General features: G+C 42.6%; 2 protein-coding genes across 3 annotated transcripts in view; one reads left to right on the top strand and one right to left on the bottom strand.

Annotated features, from left to right (window-relative positions):
• LOC145348270 (E3 ubiquitin-protein ligase RNF170-like) overlaps positions 1–19363 on the bottom strand; it is a 40872-nt gene extending 21509 nt beyond the window's left edge. The window contains exons 1-2 of the mRNA XM_080196468.1: positions 19179–19363; positions 18582–18680 (exon numbers count right to left, since the gene is read on the bottom strand). Of these exons, the coding sequence (XP_080052594.1) occupies positions 18582–18680; positions 19179–19363 (284 nt within the window). The remainder of the gene's footprint in view (positions 1–18581; positions 18681–19178) is intronic.
• Positions 19364–20385: 1022 nt separating this feature from the next.
• LOC145347751 (uncharacterized) overlaps positions 20386–24486 on the top strand; it is a 32533-nt gene continuing 28432 nt past the window's right edge. For both annotated transcript variants that reach the window (XM_080195536.1, XM_080195535.1), the window contains exon 1: positions 20386–20574. The gene's annotated coding sequence lies outside the window, so the exon portion shown is untranslated. The remainder of the gene's footprint in view (positions 20575–24486) is intronic.

Raw genomic sequence — 24486 nt, 5'->3', positions numbered from 1 at the left:
ACCCCAATCACTTTCTTCACTCCCTTCCATCTCCCCTCCCACCCCTCGGCATCTTCCCTGAGACCCCAATCACTTTCTTCACTCCCTTCCATCTACCCTCCCACCCCTCGGCATCTTCCCTGAGACCCCAATCACTTTCTTCACTCCCTTCCATCTACCCTCCCACCCCTCGGCATCTTCCCTGAGACCCCAATCACTTTCTTCACTCCCTTCCATCTACCCTCCCACCCCTCGGCATCTTCCCTGAGACCCCAATCACTTTCTTCACTCCCTTCCATCTACCCTCCCACCCCTCCAAGGCCTTCCCTAACCTCCCTGGGACCCTTTGAAGTTAACTGGTCTCTGTTACGTGGACCCTGTCACAGAATCGTTACAGTCCACTGAGTCTGCACTGACTTTCAGAAAGAGAACTCTACTCAGTCCCACATCCCTGCCTTATCTGTATAATCTTTTGTTGTGACCTGTCTCAGGTGAGGTTCACCAAAAGCTGTTGATCTGGGCGAAATCCCTCAAAAACATCCATCCATTTAACGTGTGTATAAATCACAAGCAAAAACATCGTGACCAGGAACAGACCAACATAGTCAATATGGATTCGTACCCTATGTACCCTTGTCTAGCCAGGACATTCCCAAGGGCACAGTGGAGCTATAGGACGTAACCTTTTTGCAATTTGCACTGTTGACAGTGCTTGACTAGCTTCTCGATGTCAACACACACACACACACACACACACACACACACACACACACACACACACACACACACACACACACACACACACACACACACACACACAGGATCTTTTGAATGAGACTGTCATTATGTTCCCTTGTTTTTAGCAGAGATGGTAATCAGTCTTTGGATGCTTTTAGAAATACCTTATCTGGGAACATAGAAGGTGCTGCAGCCATTTCTGCCGGTAGTTAACTGTATCTTTAGGGTTTGTGTCCACTTTAAAATATAAACTCAGATCTTTTAAAGTCCAGTATTTTTGTGCATAATTCTAGGCTTTTTTTCCATCATCATAACACTTTGCACGTTCTTTCTTTTCAGATGGCAATCCAATACCTTTTTGAATACCTTGATCAAATCTGCCTCCACCACCCTCTCAGGAAGTTAGTTCCAGACTCCAACCATTCTCTGGGTGAAAAACATTTTAATCACATCACTTTTACTCCTTTTGGCCAATTATTTTGAATCTGTGCCCTCTAGTTATTGATGCTCTCTTGAGAGGGAAACGTTTCTCACTACTTACCCTGTTCATACTCCTAAGGATCTTGATTACCTCTGTCAAATCTCCTCTCAGCCTTCTTTTCTCCAAAACAGTCATTTCACAAGAGAAGAATTTCAGCTTTGGATAGCCTTCGCAATTGTTGGTTCAATTACACACACACTCGTAGGAGTTTGATGGGATTTCTTTTCAACCAGAGGATTGAAATGGAAGGAAGCAAGGGTTTCCAATGTTTGGCAATTTTATGTCAGAACTGAATAAAAGGGTATGAACCAGCAAGCACGAGTTAGTAACAAGCATATATCCTTACCATGGAATTTGGAAGTGCCATTGTAAGTCATTACACTAGAAAAAGTCAGAAAGCAGTTGGCAGCACTTATACCATAATACTTTCTGTTCACTGCTATTTGAAAGATGGATAGATACATTTCAGAGTGGAGCCTGGCACAGACTTTTATACAATGTGAGCAGTGATACAAGTTTAATTTCAAAATAAATAAACTGCTATCTGTGTAAGACAGGAAAATGTTACAGGGGTTGTCAATCTGAAAGCAACACAACAAAATCAATATATTACCTATAGCTCCCTGTGGATTATTTTCATCAGAATTATTTTTAATTCTCAGAGAGGAATTCTATTGCTCCTTTTCAGGGTGATGTAAATTATTTCCAGCACTGAGAACTCATCTGTGAAGTTATCCACGTCAGTAGCAATAATAGGGAGGCAGATTAGTATTTTGAATGGGTGTAAATTGAGAGACTTTGGTGTCCTCATGTGTCAGTTACTGAAAGTAAGCACACAGGTACAGCAGGTAGTAAAGAAGGCAAATGGTGCGTTGGTCTTCATAGCGAGAGGATTTGAGTATAGGAGTAGAGATGTTTTACTGCAATTGTATAGGGCCTTGGTGAGGCCACGCCTGGAGTATTGTGTGCAGTTTTGGTATCCTTATCTGAGGAAGGATTTTTCTTGTTATAGAGGGGGTACAGCAAAGGTTTACCAGGCTGATTCCTGGAATGGCAGGTCTGTTATATGCAAAGAGACTAAGTCGGTTAGAATCATATTCATTGGAGTTTAGAAGACTGAGAGGGGATCTTAAAGAACCTTATAAAATGCTAACAGAATAGAGTCAGAAAGAATGTTCCCAATAGTGGGGGAGTCCAGAATGAAGGGTCGTAGTTTAAGGATAAAGGGTAAACCTTTAAGGACTGAAGGGAGAAGAAATTTCTTCACCCAGAGAATGGTGAATCTGTGGAATTCACTACCACAGAAAGGAGTTGAGACCAAAAAGTTGTGTGATTTTAAGAAAAACTAAGATATAACTCTTGGAGTTTAAGAGATCATGGGATATGGGGGGAGGCACGATAAGGGTATTGAATTTGATGTTCAGCCATGATCAAAATGAATAGTGGACCAGGCTCGAAGGGCACAATGGCCTATCCCTGCTTCTAGTTTCTATGTTTCTAGTCTGAACAAGCAAAGTGTGAAGCAGATCTGATCCATAAAATATTTTTTAAAAAGATGTCTTAAAACGTTAACTGCCATAGCTTGTTTAATGCACCCTTCTATAAAGTTATTTCACACATTGATTTTTGTGGAATTGGAATTGGAAGTGAAGTTGTCTAGAGCCTGGAAAATAAGTGGACCAGGTGTGGAGATGGACTTCCACTTACACTTTTTATCTTGCCGGGATCCAAATCTAAATAATGGAACATATTCATAAAACTATTTGGAGTGGGAAAGGGGAATACAGTTGCAACAAAGGCACTCACCCTTGGCTGTTAGATTTCTTAGGCTGCAATCAAAAGCATTCTGGTGTGAAAGGTACCGTATAAATACAAGTCTTTTTTTATGAGTAATAGGGGGAAATGGCAAGGAGATTATATACTTAAAAGACACTGCATGAAACCTAGCACACAATTAGCATAGATCCGACACATAGAAAACTCAGTTTAGAAAAATGAATGAAAATAATTGAAAATGCACTGAACAAGAAAGCTAGTAGAATAAATATTTCCTTTTAGGAGATCAGGACGGTATAGTAAAAAATTAACAGGTAAGTGACATCCAGCACAAAATATAGCGAGTTGTGTCATTATATGCTTTACATTTCATCTTAAAAAACTGCTTCAGAATAATTGCTTTCAGCTCTTACCTTGATTCATTAGTACTGGGACAGAAGTACTGCTGTTGTAACATCCTGGAGTGGTGTTTGTTTGGGGAATGAACACATTACCTGATGATCATATGCACATGTTACCCTTCAAAATCGAAAATGACGGATCAAATCATCTTAGTTAAACATTAACAGACCTAACAACAAACTAATAAACTCATCAAAGGCATTCAAAATACTCGTATCATTTTTAAAAAGATGTTTTAAGTTAGGAACATTTAAGAATTTTTAGTTCTATAGCAAGTGCATTTAATTCAATTTCTGTGGTTAATAACTAATAGAGCATATAAGGTGATGTCAGTCAGTCCACTGTTCAAAGATTAGCTCTAGCATTCAGAGGGGTACTAATGTCTTTTCATCAAAAACATCACACAAGATAGTATTTGAATTGAACAGTTCAGACAATTGTAATAATTTTAAATTGTACAACTGACTAGTAATCTGCAGATAATGTTTGGTAATTAAAACATTACTATGCAGGGGCAATACCACCAAACAATCATGACATAGTTGTATAGAATCTTGGAGAACGTGACAGCACCATAGCACTGCACGTCATTATTAATGTGCAAAATGCCAAATAACTTGTGGCAAGCAAGAAACAAGCTATGAATTGTGAATAGCCAAAATATGTTGGATGATATGCACTGCTCTGCTGTTAGCTTTGCAAAAAAAAAACTTCTCAGCCATTGCTGCATTTAATGATCCATTAAAATCAACAGAGAAAATTAAGTATAGTAACTAACAGTGTTATCATTCTTCTAATGACTTCAAAATGACCTCTTTGGGCCAGAAAATTAGCAAGTGCAGAGTTTCTTCAGATTGCGAATTCTTATTGCAGATTTTAAAAATCAAATTTGAAGTTTTTTTGTGCTTACTTTTCCATTCTCTTTTTCGCTTTCTTAATCCAATCTTTTTTACTCACTTTCTAGTCCTTTTCCAGGACCTGAGTGAATTCAACCATTTTGATTCGCTTCCTCTCAATGCTTTGTTTATTTCTCAATCCTTTAATCTCTTTGGAGATTAAGGAGAAGCTTTGTTTTTTTCTATTATTCACACAACGTCTCAAATGCCCTAATGTCCTTGCAACAGGTCACTCTTCAAGCAACAAAGTGAGAAAAAAATATTTGAGGCGAAGTGTGCAGTATCAAGACTAACTAACCAGGGACACCGTGGTATGCCCCATTCCTGCACTTCTCATTCATTTGCTGTCACAATAGCCAACATTATCATATAGAATTGTTACCGCACCTTCTGTGCCTGCGTCAACTTTCCGAATGAGTGATTCATCCACTGCCATTCTCTCACCTTCTCCCTCTAAGATTGCACAACTTTCCTTTGCAGATAATAATCTAATTCCGACTTGGATGCTTTAATTCAACCTGCCTCCACCATCCTCAGGCAGCATATTTCATATCTTAACCACTCGCTTTGTGAAAAAGTTTCTCCTCCGGTCTCCATTGTTTCTTTTGCCAATTACCTTACATCTCTGCCTTCTCATTCTCAATCCTTCTACATGTGGAGCTGTTTTTTCTTATCTAGTTTGTCCAGACCCTTCATGAATTTGAATACCTCTGTCAAATCTCACCTCAACATCACCCAAGGAAAACAGTCCCAACTTCCGCCATCTATTTACGTTACTAAACTTCCTCATCCCTAGATCCATTCTTGTGATTCATTTCTGCACTCTTGCTAATGCCTTTACAACTTTTCTGAAGTGTAGCTGCAATATTTTCGTTGAGGCTGCAGTGTTTAATATAAGTTTAACATAACCTCCTTGCAAATATATGCTGTTAAATTATCTTCACTGTTTACTTTAGATTACTTTGATGAACTTATGGGCTTTGAATGTCAATATAACATCTAGGAACAAAACTTAGTTAATAAAAAGTAAAATTAGACATCAATTTGGTTGCAGTCATTTCACTATTATTTATTAGTGTCACATGTAGGCTTACATTAACACTGTAATGAAGTTACTGTGAAAATCCCCTCGTCACCACAGTCCAGTGCCTGTTTGGGGACACTGAGGGAGAATTATCATGTACCAATGCACCTAACCAGCACGTCTTTTGGAGCGTGGGAGGAAACCGGAGCATACCCATGCAGACACGGGGCGAGCTCTGCTCAGGCAGTGACCCAAGCTGGAAATTGAACCTGGGTCCCTGATGCTGTGAGGCTGCAGTGCTAACCACTGTGCCACTCTGCCATCCATAAACATAGTACATTCTGCAGGCAATTTCCCAATGTGTGACTTGACTTCTGCTGTTGTAGTTTACTAATGTTTACTAATTTCCTGGCACAGAGTAGCATAAAGAATCATAATGATGAACAGTTTTCTCATTCCATAACCTAAGCATTATCAAAGTGAAAGCAAGTGTTCAACTGAAAAGACCCTGCCTCTCTGTTGAGTAAGGCAATGTGTAAGAATTGTGCACTGTGTGTACACTTTTTTAAATAGTTAATTTGTATTGAACCATTTTATGATGATTTTCTCCACTGTTCTGCCAGTGAGAGAGTGCTATCACAAACTGAAGAGAAAGATCACAGGCAGAAGTTCTTCAGAATTATTTTATTATTGCCAAAAGGCACAATGTTGTTCCCAATTTTAAATAGAGATTCCACAGTGTTAGCAAAACAAGTTAGGAGTCAATACAAAATCAGTACAAAACAGATACATTTATATTAAAAATTGGCAACACATGGCAGGATTGCATAATATTTTCTGTTATTGCATTTCCTTTAGTGCCATGCAGCTACTGTGTGCTATGGAAAAAACTTGAGCAACTTTTATGAAGGTTACTGAGATTTATAAAGGTAGTTTAAACAAATATTGTAGGCTATTGACCTACAGTCTCCTGACATAAGCAAGCTGAACACTCTGAAATAGTTCAAGATGAACACAAAGCTGTTTCTATTGTATTATCTTTTGGAAGACTTACAGAAGCTGTGTTGTAAAAACATAAGGATATTTTTTAATGTGGCAAGGAGGTAAATGTTCTTCTGCTGCAGGTTGGCTCAATTACCAGACAGGTAATTAATCCAACCTATCAATCAGAACAAGAATGTTTACAAATATTGTGGTTAGGAAGGAAAAAGCAAGTACTTGAGATGACACCTGCTGAGGTGTATGATTTGGAGGAAGTAGATGTTCAAGATCCCAATTATGATGAAGCTCAGGAGAATTGAGTGTATGAAATAATGGTTCTACTCTTAGATGAAGGGGTTTTCAGAAAACTGTGACTCCAATTATACAAGAATACTTCGACCATAAAGGGAAAGAAAAATGAACAAAGCTCCTGCCTGGTGTGTAATTGATCCAACCTGTCAATCAAAGGCTAGTTGAAGGTACTGGAATATGAATTTGAATGAACACAAAGCTTTTTGTAGCATTTGAGTTTTCCAGGAAGGCTCAGAGACCTAACAAAAGGAAGTGTTAAATGAATGGGGCTAAATGAGCAGATCTGGTGGAATAAGAATGTTCTTGAGGCTTCCTGGATTGTTGCAGCAATGAACTGTCTGATCTTCACTGGAGCTGTCAATCCAAGTGTCCAGGATGTACCTGATGCTCATTCAGGCTACAAACAGAAATCCCCTATTGAAACTGACATCGCCTGTCAGTCAGAGGACATATTTCTCACATTTAGGCCTTCTGAAAGAGGGCAAGGGCAATTCCTTCTGCAGAATGGATTGCTGCTGTGATTTTGAAGACTTCCAGGTGTTCAGGGAGGTATGGATGTTAAAGTGACCAGGTCATTTCAAAGGTTTCACATTACACAGACAAGAATGAAACTGCCTAAGATCACATGCTAAGAGCGAGCTTCACTTTACTCAGAGTTAGATGGGACAGTCCAGCCACAAGACCTGCATCCCGGGGGAGCATCCCAACATCAATCCCATCTCCCCAGCCCAAGCCAACTAACCCCAGGTCCCTTGTGGGACCCTCCTTCTGCTGCTTTGAGCAGCAGAGGAGCACATGGGCAAAGTAGTCCAATGTGTCAGTGCAAGGTGTTATTGCCAAGGTGCCAGTGCAAGATTGGATTGCCAAGGGGGTGGGGCCTGAAGTGAGGGCCTGTGGGGCAGGGCCTGAGAAAACCCCATCTTGGAGTATCTCAGTTGTTGATGGGGGAGGGTCGGGTAACCCTCATGCCTATGTGGTGTGGGGGCTGGTGACTCTGTCCTTTAAGAAGCATCTCCATGAAGCTGGGTTGACTAGTGTGTTTTGCGTCATGCATATTTTTACAAACTAGAGGTGGGTAAATCCCACTAGACAAGCACTGCTAAATGCCAGTGGGAAACATTCTGCTATTCCCGCTGGTGGGAGCACTCATATGCAAGCAGGAGAACCTTTCAGATAAGACAGAAACCCAAGACATGTCATGTTTTCTCAGGAGGATGTAAAAATTCCCAGGCATTATGAGGTGTCAAAAAGGCTTCATCAAAGAATTGGGTTTAAAGGAAGAGGAATAGGGGTGGGGAATTTTTGTAAAAAGTTTTTTTTTAAGTTTCTCTATTAGTGTCACATGTAGGCTTACATTAATACTGCAGTAAAGTTACTGTGAACATCCCTTAGTCGCCACACTCCAGTGCCTATTCGGGTACCCTATGGGAGAACTTAGCACGACCAATGCACCTAACCAGCACGTCTCTCAGACTGTGGGAGGAAACCAGTGCACCCTGAGGAAACCCACACAGACACGAGGAGAACATGCAGTCATCACACAGACAGCGACCCAAACCGGGAATTGAAACTGGGTCCCTAGCGCTGTGAGGTAGCAGTGCTAACCACTGTGCCATCATGGAATTTTAGAGCATAAGGTCCAGACAGTTGGAAACATTTTCACCCTATCTATTTAATTGAAACTCATGTGAATCATCATAGAACCCTACAGTACAGAAAGAGGCCCTTTGGCCCATCGAGTCTCCACTGAACACAATCCCACCCAGGCCCTATCCCCATATCCCTACATATTTTACCCACTAATCCCTCTAACCTAAGCATCTCAGGACACCCAGAGGCAATTTTAGCATGGCCAATCAACATAATCTGCACATCTTTGGACTGTGGGAGGAAACCGGAGCACCTGGAGGAACCCCACACAGACACAAGGAGAATGTGCAAACGCCACACAGACAGTGACCCGAGCTGAGAATTGAACCCAGGTCCCTGGAGCTGTGATGCAGCAGTGCTAACCACTGTGCTACCATGCCACCCCTACTGCATTCCATAGCATTACACCTCTCAAAGGTATCACAAATCAATATGATAAAACTCATGAAAGGTTAAAATGACCGTTCTGATTTAATATCAATATAATTGGCTCAAACATTCATTGAATAAATACAAATGTATCCAAAACCAGTAAAGAAAAGAACATGCATTTATATGATGCTTTGTACATCCTCAGGATTAACTTCGTAAACAATGAAATACGACTAAAGTCTAATCAGGATTGACTGGTAAGGACACGCTCCAACCTTTTTGCACACAGCCAAGACCTGCAAACAATGATGAGACATGCGATCTTTTTCTGATGGAGAAGATCAAAGAATGGATGCTTCCAGGGCACCTTGCTCTTTGACTAGTGCCATTGAAACTTTTATATGTATCAGAGAGGATAACTGGTTTTCACTTTTAATCAAAGACTCCGACAGTGCAGCATTCCCTCAGTACCACATTGGAGGGGAATCTTGGATTAGGTGCTCAAGTTCTGAAATAGGACCTGAACTCATGATCTTCTGACTTAGAAGGGGAAGTGCCTTTGTTGTTACCTGGCTGATATTTTAAATTACCATTTACTAGACACATAGGAAATACTAACAATCACCACCAGAAAGCCAGTCAATTATTGTTGACTTTTTCCGAAGCTACCAAACAGGAACCAACGAGTACCTAGAAATGATCTAAAAACCTGTCATTTATTTCTCTGCAACAAAGGGGTTAGTTACAGATAGAACAGAAATGTAATGACTTTAGCAAACAATCTAATAGACACTTTTTATTCAATTCAAAAATCTGTTTGTGCACTTGGTTCCTTTGTTCACTGTTATTTTAATGACGATGGTATTTGCAGCAGCATTGTATATGCCTTGCTCTGCAATTTCCCTATTGTACATGACCAGTGCTGCAGGGTTCCTTTTCCAACTAAGTATAGGGTCTTCAATTGCCAAGAAAGTAAAGGACTACAGTGTTGTCAATCATCATTGTCTCTCCAGAGTCTAAAAGTGCGTCCCTTTAGAGATCAAGACTCATCACTCAGGAGAAACATCCTATCTACATCTACTCTTTTGCACCCTGTAAAAACTTTTTAAGTTTCAATTGGATCAGCTTCTCATTCTGTGAAACGCTATAGAATATCAATCCAATTTTGCTTTACCCTGTGTCTTGTAATATTCTTGTCACGTGGCATGAGGTGCACTTAACTTCATGGTATGCATGGGTTTAAAAGACCTGGAAAATATTTCAGTTGGCAAGGATTATATTTACATTTCAGTTGTGTAATAATATTTTTTCATCCCTGTTTCCTCTGCTAAGTATTAATGTTTGCATTTTATGCCTGAACTCTGTTCAGTAGGGCAGATTCACTGAACCCCTCACCAATGAACTGTGCATCTAGAAGAGAGGAGTAAAATTGCAACCTTAATCTCTTGCACTCAGTGCAGTAGATAACCCCTGAGATCCAAGCCTGTGAATCTGCCATTTTTTTAGACGCTAGAATGGGATTGAATAGCACGCCAGCTTTTTTTCCCTCATTTTTAATCCTTGCACGGTGAATTCAAGCAATACAACAAAAAGGTTAATCATGATTCAAAGGGCAGAATTTTGTGCCCAGTCCCCACCTTAAATGGTCATTAATGCAACTCAAGGACCTCATCCTGATGCCATTGGGGTCAGTAGCAGGCAGGAAGCATGCCATGCAGAGAGTACAACAGGCAAACCCTTAGTGTGTTTCCTACCAGGCTCTGGGTCAAAGGTGTCCCTCGTTCAAAGGCACACAGTCTCTTTGATTGAGGGATGGACAACAAAAAAGAGTAGGGTCACTGAAAACCATCCCATTACCTTGTTGTTGACCTAGCTTTCCCACACACCAGAATCATCCTGCCCCACCCCATTATAATTTTAAAGATCTATTGATTAAGTAGGTGAGTTGGATCCTAGCTAGATTCAATCCCTGTTTTGTTACACTACTATTAAAGTTAAAACTTTGTTTGCTTTTATTGTTGAATCCTTATTTACATTCATCTTTTGAAAAAGTCCTTTAATGAAATGTTTAAAATGTCAGCTAATGTGGCGACGTAATGTGTTTATGTAATAACTGTTAGGAAAACAAAAGTAGTTTTAAGGGATTTATATTTGCGTTGGTAAATATTAGGAAGAAGGTATAGTTTTAGATGGTTTCAATTTAATGATTATGTGCTTGGAAGGGTCATATAGTTAGGTTCATGCTGGACAAAGGTGTCTGTATGTGTAGTGGTTAGTTTAGTTCCAGCTGTGCTTCTATTGTGCTGAGAGCTATCTATGAAGTGAAGAATAAATTTAGTTGCAGGGGCATTGCTTAGCAACTGAAGGCCCACTTTCCAGACATTGAATCCTTTCTTTGCTCTTAGTTCAACTGGAAGATACAGCAGTTGGAGACAGGAAGAACATGAGAAGGTGGCTTTCACAGCGCCACTAAAAGCAGTTGATTAGAAGGTTAGAGAGGGAACATTCCTCTCATGAAGTAATGGTTTTTCTAAAGAGTAGCTAGTTAAGGAAACTAGAGCAGTGAAGAGAGGTTCCCAAGCATTAAAGGTATGAGAACAGAGGACTACTCAGGAATGAAAGGCAGAGCTCAGAGGAAGGTTGAGACACAAAAAAAAATCTGAAGTCATGTTCAAATTTGTGAGATTTTACTACATCCTGTGAAACATGAATTGAAATACTTGGAGGGAATCATTGGCTGGATCTGGATCTTGTAGAATTATGTATAAGTGGTTAGAATAAAGCAAACCTAAAAGGAGGTGTAAATCTTGGACTGGATTCATTCTTAAAAGTGGAGCAGAAGCTTTGTTTAAAAGTGTCATTTGAAAATCCTACTCTAGATTTCAGAAGGTAGACCACCAAGGGAAAGCATTGCTATGAGTGAAGGTTTTAAAACGTATGTTTTGGATTGGAGTTGGAAACTCTCATGTGACAATCAACTGTGGGGATTTTGAGGAGAAATCCATAAACAATAACTTTGGTTCTGAGAGGAGTGTGTATCTGACCACAGCCATCTGTGTGTTTTAAAAAAATGACTTTATCTGTTAAGGAAACCATTGTAACTTCAAATGTACTTTGTCATCCGTGTTAATCTTAAAACCTGTATGTATTTGTTAAGCTATGGAGGGAACAAAGATATATTGTATTGTCATCAATTTTTTTCATGCTTAATCATTTTTTTCTTGATATTAAAACTAACTACTGGTTCCATAATTCTGTTCCTCCATGTTTGATAAAAAACGTAAAAGTTACGTTCTTCTGAGCCAGGGTTCTATTCTGGGACCTTCCATTTGGTTATAACGTCAACTGCGATTGTAACTGCGATGTAGGGAGGTCTTGCTGCAACTGTACAGGGCACTGGTGAGGCTGCAGCTGGAGTACTGTGTGCAGTTTTGGTCGCCGCACTTACGCAAGGATATTTTGGCCTTGGAGGGAGTGCAGCGGAGGTCCACTGATACCGGAGTTGAGGGGGTTGAGCTATGAGGAGAGGCTGAATAAACTGGGCTTGTACTCATTAGAGTTTAGAAGAATGAGGGGAGACCTCATTGAGACATATAAGATGATGAATGGGATGGATAGGATAGAGGTGGAGAGGCTCTTCCCGCTCAGAAAGGACAGTAGGACTATGGGGCACAGCCTCAAGATAAAGGGGGGGGCAGTTTAGAACAGAGTTGAGGAGGAAATTCTTCACTCAAAGGGTGGTGAATCTCTGGAATTCTCTGCCCGTTGAAGTGGTGGAGGCTGCCTCGCTAAATATATTTAAGACGTGGGTAGATAGGTTTTTGATAGGCAAGGGGATTAAGGGTTATGGGGAGAAGGCGGGAAAGTGGAACTGAGCCACGTCAGATCAGCCATGATCTTATTGAATGGCGGGGCAGGCTCGAAGGGCTAGATGGCCTACTCCTGCTCCTATTTCTTATGTAACAAAAGCGGGGGCTCATCTGGGATTTCAAAACATGGAAAAGGAATGCTGATTAGTAATTATTTGTTGGGAAATTTTGAAACGTGAAAAACAAGTTACCGGATGCTGAATAGTAAAACTTCATTTGGGATTTATTGGTAAATGGTGAATCCTTAAGCAGCAGTAAGTGTGGTACTGAGGTACTGGACAAAGAATTGGAGTTACTGTGAATTATTTTGTACAGGTTAGAATCCAAAATGGCACTGGAAATTGCTACGGCTTTCCTGTCGATGAAAGGCGTAACTCTGGCAGGTTTACAATAAGTAATCAAGAGTCTGTTAACTGAATTAGTAGATAAATTGGAATTGGGATTACCTGCAGTGTAAGGAAAGTTGAGATTACTGAAAGTATAGCAAAACATTTAAAATTGTAAGGGTTGACAGAAAGACTAACACAAAGTAATTCAAAACATGAGGAAATTGAATTGGCGCAAATTCAATTGCAAATGAAACAATTAGAAATGCAGAAAAAAGAAAATGAAAAAGAAATAGAAATGAAAATAAATTGAACTTGAATTGCAGAGAAATCAAAAAGGAAGAGAAAGAGAGGAAGAAGAAAAAGAAAGATCTTCGAAAGGAAATTGAAATGAAGAAACTTGATATGGAAATGGAAAGATTAGCAAACGAAGACAAGGAAAAGGAGAGAAAGAGAATTTCAATTTAAAATGTGTTAAGTTAGTGCTGCATGGGTTCCGTCCAGGTGCTCCAGTGTCCTCCCACAGTCCAAAGATGTGTGGGTTAGGTTGATTGGCCATGCTAAGTTGCCCCTAGTGTCAGGGGATTAGCAGGGTTCATATGCAAGGTTATGGGAATAGGGCCTGGGTGGGATTGTGGTCAGTGCAGACTTGATGCACCAAATGGCCTTTTTCTGCACTGTAGGGATTCTATGATAAGATTTTTGAACTTTAAAGATGTTATGGAGTGTCACAATTCAGAAGTTAGTTCTGTGAATAAAAACCTATTGTTGCGTAGTGATCAAGTTGAGCAAAGAACTGATCCAAGTAATATTACTAATGTATCAAAGTCAGTAATGGACAATAAGAAAATAACTGAAGTACCAGCAAAATGAAAAATTATAAATTGTCAACACTGAAATCGCAAAATTATATTTATGGGTAAGGTCCAGAGACACTGATCTAAAAATGCTTGTTGGTGATACTGCACAAGATGTAGTGATTAGAAGAAAGATAAGTGAACAGTTTACCAAAGACCATTCAAACTCCACTGAGAACTGGACTGAGATAGTTCAGTACTTGTGCAAAAAAGCTGAAGGATTAGAATAAAATACAAAACTTCAAAGAGAGGAAGTCATTGTCATGGCTCAAACAGACTTGAAAATAACTCATTTGAAATGGGACTTGGAGAAACATGAGATCACAAAAAGTTCAAAGAACAAACAGAACAGGAGCATTTTCAGTGAGCATAAGAAACACCTTAATAACATTTGTGAAACAGCTGAAGTAGATTTTGCAAGAGAAGAAAGAGAAAAGAGTTCCCACTGCTTCCCCCTATCATGGTCCCTCCCCATCATAGACTCACTCCTTCAGGCCCCTCCCCTCTGACTCCACTTCCTTGGCACTGTCAGAGTGCCAGGCTGGGATGTTAATGCACAAAAAAATACGTTTTGACTGTGTAAAATTGAAATGCAAATTTAACACGTGAATTTGGAAAGTTGGCTCGAAAATAAAATTATGCCTGCAAGTGATGTAAAAGACAATGTAGACTAAAATGAAACATTATTTTCTGAGTTGAAGACAGGAAATCAGAAGAAAGAGAAATGGAAAACTTAAGTATGATAATGTTACTGTTGCCATGCATAAATTCTGATGTTGTTGTGAACATTATTGGGGAGGGTGAGGCCTGAGCGGGGGTGGGACTATGAAGGGAGGGAGCAAGAGGGGAGCTCTGCAGTGGGGGGGTTAATGCAAGAAGTGAGCTCTACGTGAGAGGTGTGTAAGGGAGGGTGCTCTGCAAGGGGGGGTATGCAGTGGGGAGGCTCTACGGGGGAGGGTATTAAAGGGGGGTGCTCTATAGGATGGTATGCAAAGGGGGAAGCTCTGCAGTGCTTAATGCAAGAGGAGTGTGATCGGCAGATGGGGTGACTACAAAGGGGAGGGGTACATGGCAGGTGATTGGCAAAGTGGGGGAGGTGTGCAGGGAGTGGGCCGCAGAGTGGGTCATGAAGGGGGACTCATCGGGAGGGTCCCGATGCCCTGATGTTAGCAATGCATGTGTCTATGCGGGGGGTAAGGTGGGGTTTGTTACACTGTCACCAATGATAGCACTGGGAGATCAGTGTGCCTGCGTAATAATGTATGAGCTCCCTGCAGCTGGCTGCCCGGTGTGCATAAGTTCCTTCCCTCCTTCTGGTATGATTCTTCTGACTGCCCAAAAGATTGGAATGAAACACTGCAGGGGCGATCTTATCAAAAAGATTCTATGTACCAAAAGAATGTGAAAACACAAGAGAATCACAGTCAATTTTTGGGTGAGCTTCCAGATGCAATTGTATGGCACTTAGAAAAAAGGGCCCAGATGTGATTCTCGCCAGTTGGGGAGGGAGTAGAGCCTATTCTCATCAGGAAGCTGGCTGCTGAGCTCTAGGGGCACATTACAAGGTGCTCTGATCTCCCACTGTCCCCTCCCCAACCTGGCCACTGCCCCAGCCCGCGCCCCCCATCCCCCCACTCCTCATCGCCTTCCCGGTTGATGTTGATTCCCACCCCCCCCCCCCCACTGCACAGTACCTGCTTCCCTCCCTCCCCACAGAGTTCCCCCACCTCCCCCTATCATGGCCTCACCCCATCATAGGCCCACCGCATAAGCCCCACCCCCTTAAGGCCCAACCCCTTCTCATTCTGCTTCCTTGGCACTGCCCAGTCCCTGGTGAGCAGTGCCTGGGTGTATGGTGGGCACTGCCAGGTTGCCAGGCTGGCAGTGTCAGAGGATTTCAATGGCCTCCTATCCCATGTAAGAAGTCTGACAACACCAGGTTTAAGTCCAACCAATTTATTTGATAGTAAACTCACAAGCTTTCAGGGTTTGCCCCTTCGTCAGGTGAATGGAAAGTTCTGGCCTCAGACAGAGCATATAACAGCACACACAGTTTACAGATTACTGATTAGAACGTGAGTCTTTACAACTAACCTGCTATTCAAGTCTTAAAGATGCAGACAATGCGGGTGGAAAGAGCATTAGGCATAGGTTAAAGAGATGTATATTGTCTCCAGACAGTACAGTAAGTGAGGTTTTGCAAACCCAGGCAAGTCACGGGGGTTACAGATAGTGTGACATGAACTCAAGTTCCCGGTTGAGACCGTCCTCATGTGTGCGGAACTTGGCTATCAGTCTCTGCTCAGCGACTCTGCGCTGTCGTGTGTCGTGATGGACTCCTTTGGACTCATGATGAACAATCACTGAAACAACTATATGATGACATCAACAAGTTCCATCCCACCATCAGACTGACCACGGACTATTCTCTGGAATCTGCGGCATTCTTGGACACACACATCTCCATCAAGGACGGTCACCTCAGCACCTCACTGTACCGCAAGCCCACAGATAACCTCACGACGCTCCACTTCTCCAGCTTCCCACCCTAAACACGTTAAAGAAGCCATCCCCTATGGACAAGCCCTCCATATAAACAGGATCTGCACAGATGAGGAGGATCGTGACAGACACCTCCAGACGCTGAAAGATGCCCTCATAAGAACAGGATATGGCGCTCAACTCATCGATCGACAGTTCCGATGCACCACAGCGAAAAACAGCACCAACCTCCTCAGAAAACAAACACGGGACACAGTGGACAGAGTACCCTTCGTCATCCAGTACCTCCCCGGAGCGGAGAAGCTATGACATCTTCTCCAGAGTCTTCAACACATCATCGATGAAGACGAACATCTCACCAGGGCTATCCCCACACCTCCACTTCTTGCCTTCAAACAACCGCACAACCTCAAACAGACCATTGTTCGCAGCAAACTACCCAGCCTTCAGGAGAGCAGTGACCACAACACCACACAACCTTGCCACAGCAACCTCTGCAAGACATGCCAGATCATTGACATGGATGACATCATCACACGTGAGAACACCATCCACCAGGTACACGGCACATACTCTTGCAACTCAGCCAACGTTGTCTACCTAATACGCTGCAGGAAAGGATGTCCCGAAGCATGGTACATTGGGGAGACCATGCAGACGCTACGACAACGGATGAATGAACATTGCTCGACAATTACCAGGCAAGACTGTTCCCTTCCTGTTGGTGAACACTTCAGTGGTCACGGGCATTCAGCCTCTGACCTTCTGCAAATGTTCTCCAAGGCGGCCTTCACGACACACGACAGCACAGAGACTGATAGCCAAGTTCCGCACACATGAGGACGGTCTCAACCGGGATCTTGGGTTCATGTCGCACTATCTGTAACCCCAACGACTTGCCTATGTTTGCAAAACCTCACTTACTGTACTGTCTGGAGACAATACACATCTCTTTAACCTATGCCTAATGCTCTTTCCACTTACATTATCTGCATCTTTAAGACTTGAATAGCAGGTTAGTTGTAAAGACTCGCATTCTAATCAGTAATCTGTAAACTGTGTGTGCTGTTATATGCTCTGTCTGAGACCAGAACTCTCCATTCACCTGATGAAGGGGCAAACCCCGGAAGCTTGTGAGTTTACTATCAAATAAACCTGATGGACTTTAACCTGGTGTTGTCAGACTTCTTACTGTGTTTACCCCAGTCCAACACCGGCGAGTCCACATCACTCCTATCCCATGTCAGGTCATTTGAACTTACCTCCTTGCTGGTTGGGCCTCACGCCAGTGAGAATCACAGCTGGTTTCCATCAGCAGAGACCAGACAAGATGGTCCCACTGTGAGGAATCGGAGGTCATTAAGCCCCTGGGAGATCGATGGGATAGCCAGGCAGTGCTCATGGTAAGTGCCAGCCCGGCAATGCCCACCTGGCACCCTAACTCGGGGGCAGTGCCAAGTAGTATGGGCCTTAGTGGAGATGGGGCTATGACAGGCGGGGGCGGGGGGGGCTGGGGAGAGACAAAGGGAGCAGTGTCATAAGATGTCATTTTCAAACTCACCCAAAAAACAGCTTTGAAATTCTCCTCTTTTCTTGCTCATAAGATTGCGCCCCTAGTTTGCAGAGATGGAAGAAATCTAGTACAAAATGTGTCCTGGCAAAGTCAAATTCAGGATGCAGGACAGCAAGGTGAATTATGGGAAAGTCTGAGGAAAATCCAGGCCCTCAAACTTCTTTGAAAAAGTCACAACTTCTCCAATCTATCCATGTAATTGAAGTCCCTGATCCCTGGAACTGTTCTTGTCCTGAATCTTTTCTGCCTCCTCTTACAACTTCACATCTTTCCCAAATTGTGGAGATGTTTAACAGGAAATCATTGAATCCCTATAGTGCAGAAGGAGGTCATTCGGCCCATTGGGTTTGTAACTACTTTCCAACAGAGTATCTTACCCAGGCCCTATCCCTGTAATCCTACATATTTACCCCACAGATCTCCCTAACCTGCGCATCTTTGGATACTAAGGGGGACGATTTTTATTCTAAGTGCTGGATGGACTTGAAACTGATCCATTAGATCAGTTTCCCCATTAGTCTCATCTCTTGGCTCTGCCTGGTAGGCATTGCCCAGGTGCCAGGGTGGCACTGCCAGTCTTACGCTATGTAGGGGGCACACCAATCCCCTAGTCCTCGGCCTCCCTGGGAGGTCTCAATGGTCTCTGGTTCCGCTGGCGAGGCCAAGTCTACTGTTCTCCTTTCATGGTGAGCATGTCTATTCTTCACTGGTGAGAACCTTTCCTGGCAATCCTGGGGGGTGGGCCCAGATGATTGAGCACTGGGCTTTCTAAGCAGATGCAAATGCCCATTTTAATTTAAATATATTAATGTGCCTCTTGCCCATTTCCGGCGAGAAGCTGACCTCACTGGATATCTGGCATTCGTAAAATGGCACCGGCCGTGAGAACTGGTGCTGATCATGCTCAGCGCTTTATGACCCACTTTAACCACCACGTCATGCCTGAAAACGGATGCAACCCAATGATAAAATCATCCTTAACAGTAGATATTCCAGCCGTGCTCGGCCCCAAACCAGAAAATCCCGCCTGAGGTCAATGGACCTTTACCTATCTGACTTCCACCCGTTATGATTCCCTAATTGGCAGTGGCTTTTTAACCATTAGGCTGAGTAGACTTAAGCCTAGGGGCCTGGAAGGGAGGGGGGCCCGAGAGCAAAAAAAAATTGGTTTAACCCTTTTAAGGGTGAATAAATTTTCATAACTATACCCCGTGGGTTAATTAATATAACAAATACCTATAAATAGAGGAGCTTCACCCCCGCACTTGTACTTTATGCAAATAAATACAAAATAAACGCAACAAAGAGTTTATTGTCATGCTATAACATGTGTACATATTATTTTTGTGCATACTTAGTTACATATAATAGTTTTTACAACATTCATCTTACATAGCATTAGTCCCACACCACAGCATGATGACTATCACCACTGCCTACAGTGCCATCAATACATCATTAAATTCATGATCATTATCTGATAATTCACCAATATCAACATGAAAATCCTCGGCATCTAAATCACTCCCACTATCATCACTGCATAATCCATCATCAAAACTGTCGTTGAGTGCACTTACTGCCTGTGAAAGCGTCAAAACAGACTTTCGTTTGCACACTGCCATTGTTGTTTACAACACAACAAATGACTCATTGTCACCGCTTACCGGCCAAAGAGTTTGAATTCATTATCATAATGCATTAATAATATGTGTATCACATCCTAACGAAGCTGAAGAAAGGCATCTGATTGGAACAATAGCGGTTGGTAAATCTTGTTTGACCAATCACTGCGGACATGACAAAGTCAGCCTACCAAGAAACAACACTTACGTTGCTTTACCTTTCAAAGGGTTAATTGAGTGCACAAAAATATGGTTTAATTGAATGTACACATCAGTATTTAGGATGATATTTCAGTACTTTTGCATATACTTTTTTCATACAATGAGCAATAAGAAACTTAGTCATCTGGCACTCATGCACATTGAGTCAGACATGCTTCCATCAGTTGGTTTACCTGCTGTTGTTGACACTTTTGTAAACCAAAAAAAGGAAGCTTTTTAAAGTACAAATGTAAAGAAAATGAAAAATAAATTAATAAAAGGGCTGTAATTGATTCATATAACTTTATATTATTTATACATGTAATACATTATACATAGTACAACGATATAAGTTATCTAACGTCACTTTATTCTATTCAACGAAGAGTGGGGCGGGTGGGGTGGAGACAAGGTCTAGGGGCCTTACTAAAGCTCAGCCTAGGGGTCTGGATGGTAGTTAATCTGCCACTGCATGGTGGATGGGGCGGGGTGGGAAAATTCCCACAGGGGGCAATTTAGCATAGCTGATCCAGACAGCACCTGTGGAGAGAGAGAGAAAAAACAATCAGCGATGACTTTCTAGGTCTTTGTGTTTACTTTCTTTCATTTCCCCCCCCCCCCCCCCGCTCCAAAAAAAGACAATTTGATGGATTGAATGTGATGCTTTCCCCTCCCTCTGACACTTTGAAACAGTGAGTGAGGTTGGTTGGTGGGAGGCACATTTCGAAAGTCGCGTTTTGTTGTGAGCCGGCTGTGGTTTTGGGCGGGCGGGGACGCTGTAGTCTGCCCGGCACCGCCTCCATCTTCCAGCCAGAGCCGAGTCCGGCTGCTGAGAGACCGCTGCCTGGCTGCCTGCACCCGCAGGAGGAGAGGCCGCCGCGCTGCTCACCCCTAACCCGCTTAGCCCAGGCCGCACTCCGGCACTCAGTGTGAGCCCAGCCGGCAGACAGGCAGAGTCCCAGCACCCCGGCCCCCCAGGCTCAGCCTCTGCTCTCCCGGCCCCCCCCCAGGTAAGATTCAGCCCCAGCACTTTGCTGCTGGCAGTGGGGCTGAAGCAGCGGCGTGTGTGTGTGTGTGTGGGGGGGGTGGGGTGGTGGGTGGTGGGGGGTGGGGTTAGAAGAGGGGCTGGATTTGTTGGGGGGGGGGGTGGGGAAGGGTAAGTAGTGTGAAGGGATGTTGGGGGGGGGGTGGGGAAGGGTAAGTAGTGTGAAGGGATGTTGGGGGGGGGGTGTCTGGGGGCTGGGAGAGGGGCTGGAGCTGGAAGGGGGTGGGCATGGCTGCAGCATGGGGCTGTCTGGGGGGCAGCCCACTTTTGAATGGGCATCAGTCAGAGCAATCCCAGTCCTGATGCCCACAAACAAGGTGCAAGATCCGTAGAGTCCCGACAGTGCAGGAGGAGGAGATTCGGCCCATCGAGTCTACGCTGACCCTCTGAAAGAGAACCTTTCCTATCCCTGTAACCCCACACATTTCCCATGACTAATCCCCCTAACCCACACATCTTGGGACAGTCAACCCAACCTACACGTCTTTGGACTGAGAGGGGAAAACCGAAGCGCCTGGAGGAAACCCACGCTGACACGGGGAGAACCTGGGTCCCTGGTGCTGTGAGACATCATTGCCAACCACTGTGCTGCCCTGTTCGCGTTTGTAAACATCTTTATTTTTAATCTGTTGTCATTAATTTCATCAGACCAAAATACTAGTAGTTTAAAATATAAACTGGAAGTGTTGTTGGGTGTATTCAGCAGGCCAGTCCCCAACTGAGGAAGTAGAAACAGGTAGCTTAAAGGTCAGATGCTGTTTCTGCCACCACAGATGCTATCAGACCTGTGGAGTTTCTCTAGCATTTTATAAATATGTACAATGAATATATTTAGACATATGCAACTGTTGATTATGATAGTCCACATATTCTGTGCTGATAATTGCCCTGTTTTCTACACAGGACAGTTCATGCTAGATCTGTTACCTGTAGAAGATGCATTGAGTTTGTAATGCTGTTTGCTACTTTTGTTGAGGATTGGCACCGAGATTGTTGGGTTGTATACTTCTGCTTTTCTCCTACTGAATCTATTTAAACTTCCTTCAGTTGAGTGGGTTGTAATGCACATTTTTACCCTGCATTAAATTTGACAGTACATTAGTAACAATTAAATTACTCCTGCCCCAATATGCCTGTCCTAATAACCCTGAATTCTATTTGTTGACATTTCTAGTTCTTTGTTGAAAGTCACTAAGGTTTCTTATTGAACGTTCTATGCCAATGATCTATTCCACATACTTGCCATCTTTTTCACAAATATATCCCTCCTACATTTCACATTTTGCCTTTAATTTGTAAATATGACTCATTTTATACTGGTGTAATGAAAATGGCAGAAAGCTTACTTGGATCTAATCTAATGAAAGTAGGTGCGGGAGTAGGCCATTTGGCCCTTCAAGCCTGCACCAGCATTCAATACGATTATGGCTGATCATGCACTTTCAGTATCCCATGCCCACTTTCTCTCCATATCCCTTAATCTCTTTAGCCTCAAGGGCCGCATCCAGTTCCCTCTTGAACATATCTAATTAACTTGCTCCAACAGTTTTCTGTAGTAGAGAATTCCACAAGTTCACAACCTTAAGTTCTTCCTCATCTCAGTTCTGAACGGCTTCCTCCTTATTCTTAGACTGTGACTCTGAGTTCTGGACTTCCCCAATATTGGGAACGTTCTTCTCGCATATAGCCTGTACAGTCCCATCAGGTTTTTTTAATGTTTCTATGAGATCTGCTCTCATTCTTCTCAATTCCAGTGAGTACAAGCCCAGTCGATCCAGTCTCTCTTTATATGTCAGTTCTGCCATTCCAGGAATTAGTCTGGTGAACGTTGGCTGGACTCCCTCAATAGCAGGAACTTCCTTCCTCAGACGAGGAGACCAAAATTGTATACAATACTCAAGGTATGGCCTCACCAAGCCCTTATATGACTGCAGCAAGACATCCTACTCGTATATGCAAATCCTTTTGTTATGAAGGCCAGGATGCCATTGGCTTTCCTCACCACCTGCTGTCATGCCAACCTTCAGCAATTGTTCCTCTATGACACCCAGATCACCACTGCACTTCCCCCTTTCCTAAATTGCCACCATTCAGATAATAATCTTTCTTCCTGTTTTTGTCACCAAAGTGAATAGCCCCTCATTTATCTATATTATATTGTATTTGCCCACTCATCCAGCCTATCCAAGTCACCCTGCAGACTCTTAGCATCCCCCTCACAGCGCACACTGCCATCCAGCTTAGTGTCGTCTGCAAATTTACAGATATGCATTCAATTCCTTTGTCTGAATCATTAATGTATATTGTGAATAGCTGGGGTCCCAGCAATGAACCCTGCTGTGTCCCAGTAGTCACTGCCTGCCACTCTGAAAAGGATTCATTTATTCCCAGTCTCTGCTTCCTGTCTGCCAACCAGTTCTCTACCCACATCAATACATTACTCTCAATACTATGAGCTTTAATTTTGCTCCCTAATCTCTTATGTGGAACCTTGTCAAAAGCCTTTTGAAAGTCCAGATACACAACATCTATTGGTTCACCCTTGGTCCATGTAACTGGTCACATCCTCAAAAAATTTCAGAAAATTCGTCAAGCACAATTTCCCTTTAGTGAATCCATGCTGACTTGGACCGATCCAGTCACCACTTTCCAAATCCTCAGTTATTACATACTTGATAATTGATTCTAGCATTTTTCCCACCACTGATGTCAGGCTAACCAGTCTATAATTCCCGGTTTTCTCTCCCTCCTGCTTTTAAAAAGTGGGATTACGTTAGCTACCCTATAATCCACTGGAACTCTTCCAGAGTCTATGGGATGCTGGAAAATTATCACCAATGCATCCACTATCTCTAGGGCCAGTTCCTTGAGTACTCTGGGGTGCACAGTACAAGACCCTGGGGACTTATCAGGTTTTAACCCCATCAATTTCTCCAATATAATTTCCTGATTAATAAGGATTTATTTCAGTTCCTCCTTCATGCTAGACTCTCTGCCCCTAGCATTTGTGTTCTGTTTAGTGAAGGCAGATCCAAAGTATTTGTTCAGCTAATCTTCCATCTCTTTGCTCATTATGAATTAATCTGATTCAAACATAAGGGATCTACATTTGTCTTCACTAGTCTTTTTCTCTTCACATATCTATAGAAGCTTTTGCAGTCAGTTTTTATGTTTTCTGCAAGCCCACTCTCATATTGTATTTTCCCCTTCCGAATCAAATCCTTTGTCCTCCTCTGTCAGATCTTAAATTTCTTCCAGTCCTCAGATTTGCCACCTTTTCTGGCCAATTTATATGCCTCCTCTTAGGTTTAACACTATCCCTGATTTCCTCCATTAGCTACCTTCCCCAGTTTCCTCTTATGCCAGACAGAGATGTACAGCTGTTGAAGATCATCATGTGTTCTTTAAATGTCTGCCATTGCCTATCCACTGTCAACCCCTCAAGTATCCTTTGCCAGTTTATCCTAGCCAATGCACATATCAAACCATCAAAGTTAGCTTTCCTCAAGTTCAGGACCATAGTCTCAGACTTACCTGTGTCACACCCCATCTTAATGAAAAATTCTTACATACAATGGCCACTCTTCCCCAAAGGGTCTCGCATCACAAGGTTACTAATTAATCCTCCCTCATTACATAATACCCAGTCTAGGATGCCCTGCTCTCTGGTTGGTTCTTTGATGTATTGGTCGAGGAAAATATATATAAAAACATTAAATTCCCTCTTAGTCTTCTCTCTTCAATAGAATAAAGACCTGAAGTAGACACCCTTTCCTCAAACATCACTGTAAAGAAATGAAGTCTATATAGGCAGTACAGCAACATTTCCACACCAAATATGTGTCAAAAGTAAGCAATGAAACTGATGTCTAGTTAA

Source organism: Carcharhinus amblyrhynchos, chromosome 9 (assembly GCF_965287045.1).
Source record: "Carcharhinus amblyrhynchos chromosome 9, sCarAmb.v2.hapA, whole genome shotgun sequence".
Lineage (NCBI taxonomy): Eukaryota > Metazoa > Chordata > Chondrichthyes > Carcharhiniformes > Carcharhinidae > Carcharhinus > Carcharhinus amblyrhynchos.
The sequence above is the reverse complement of the archived record's forward strand: the minus strand, read 5'-3'. Positions and strand labels throughout refer to the sequence as shown.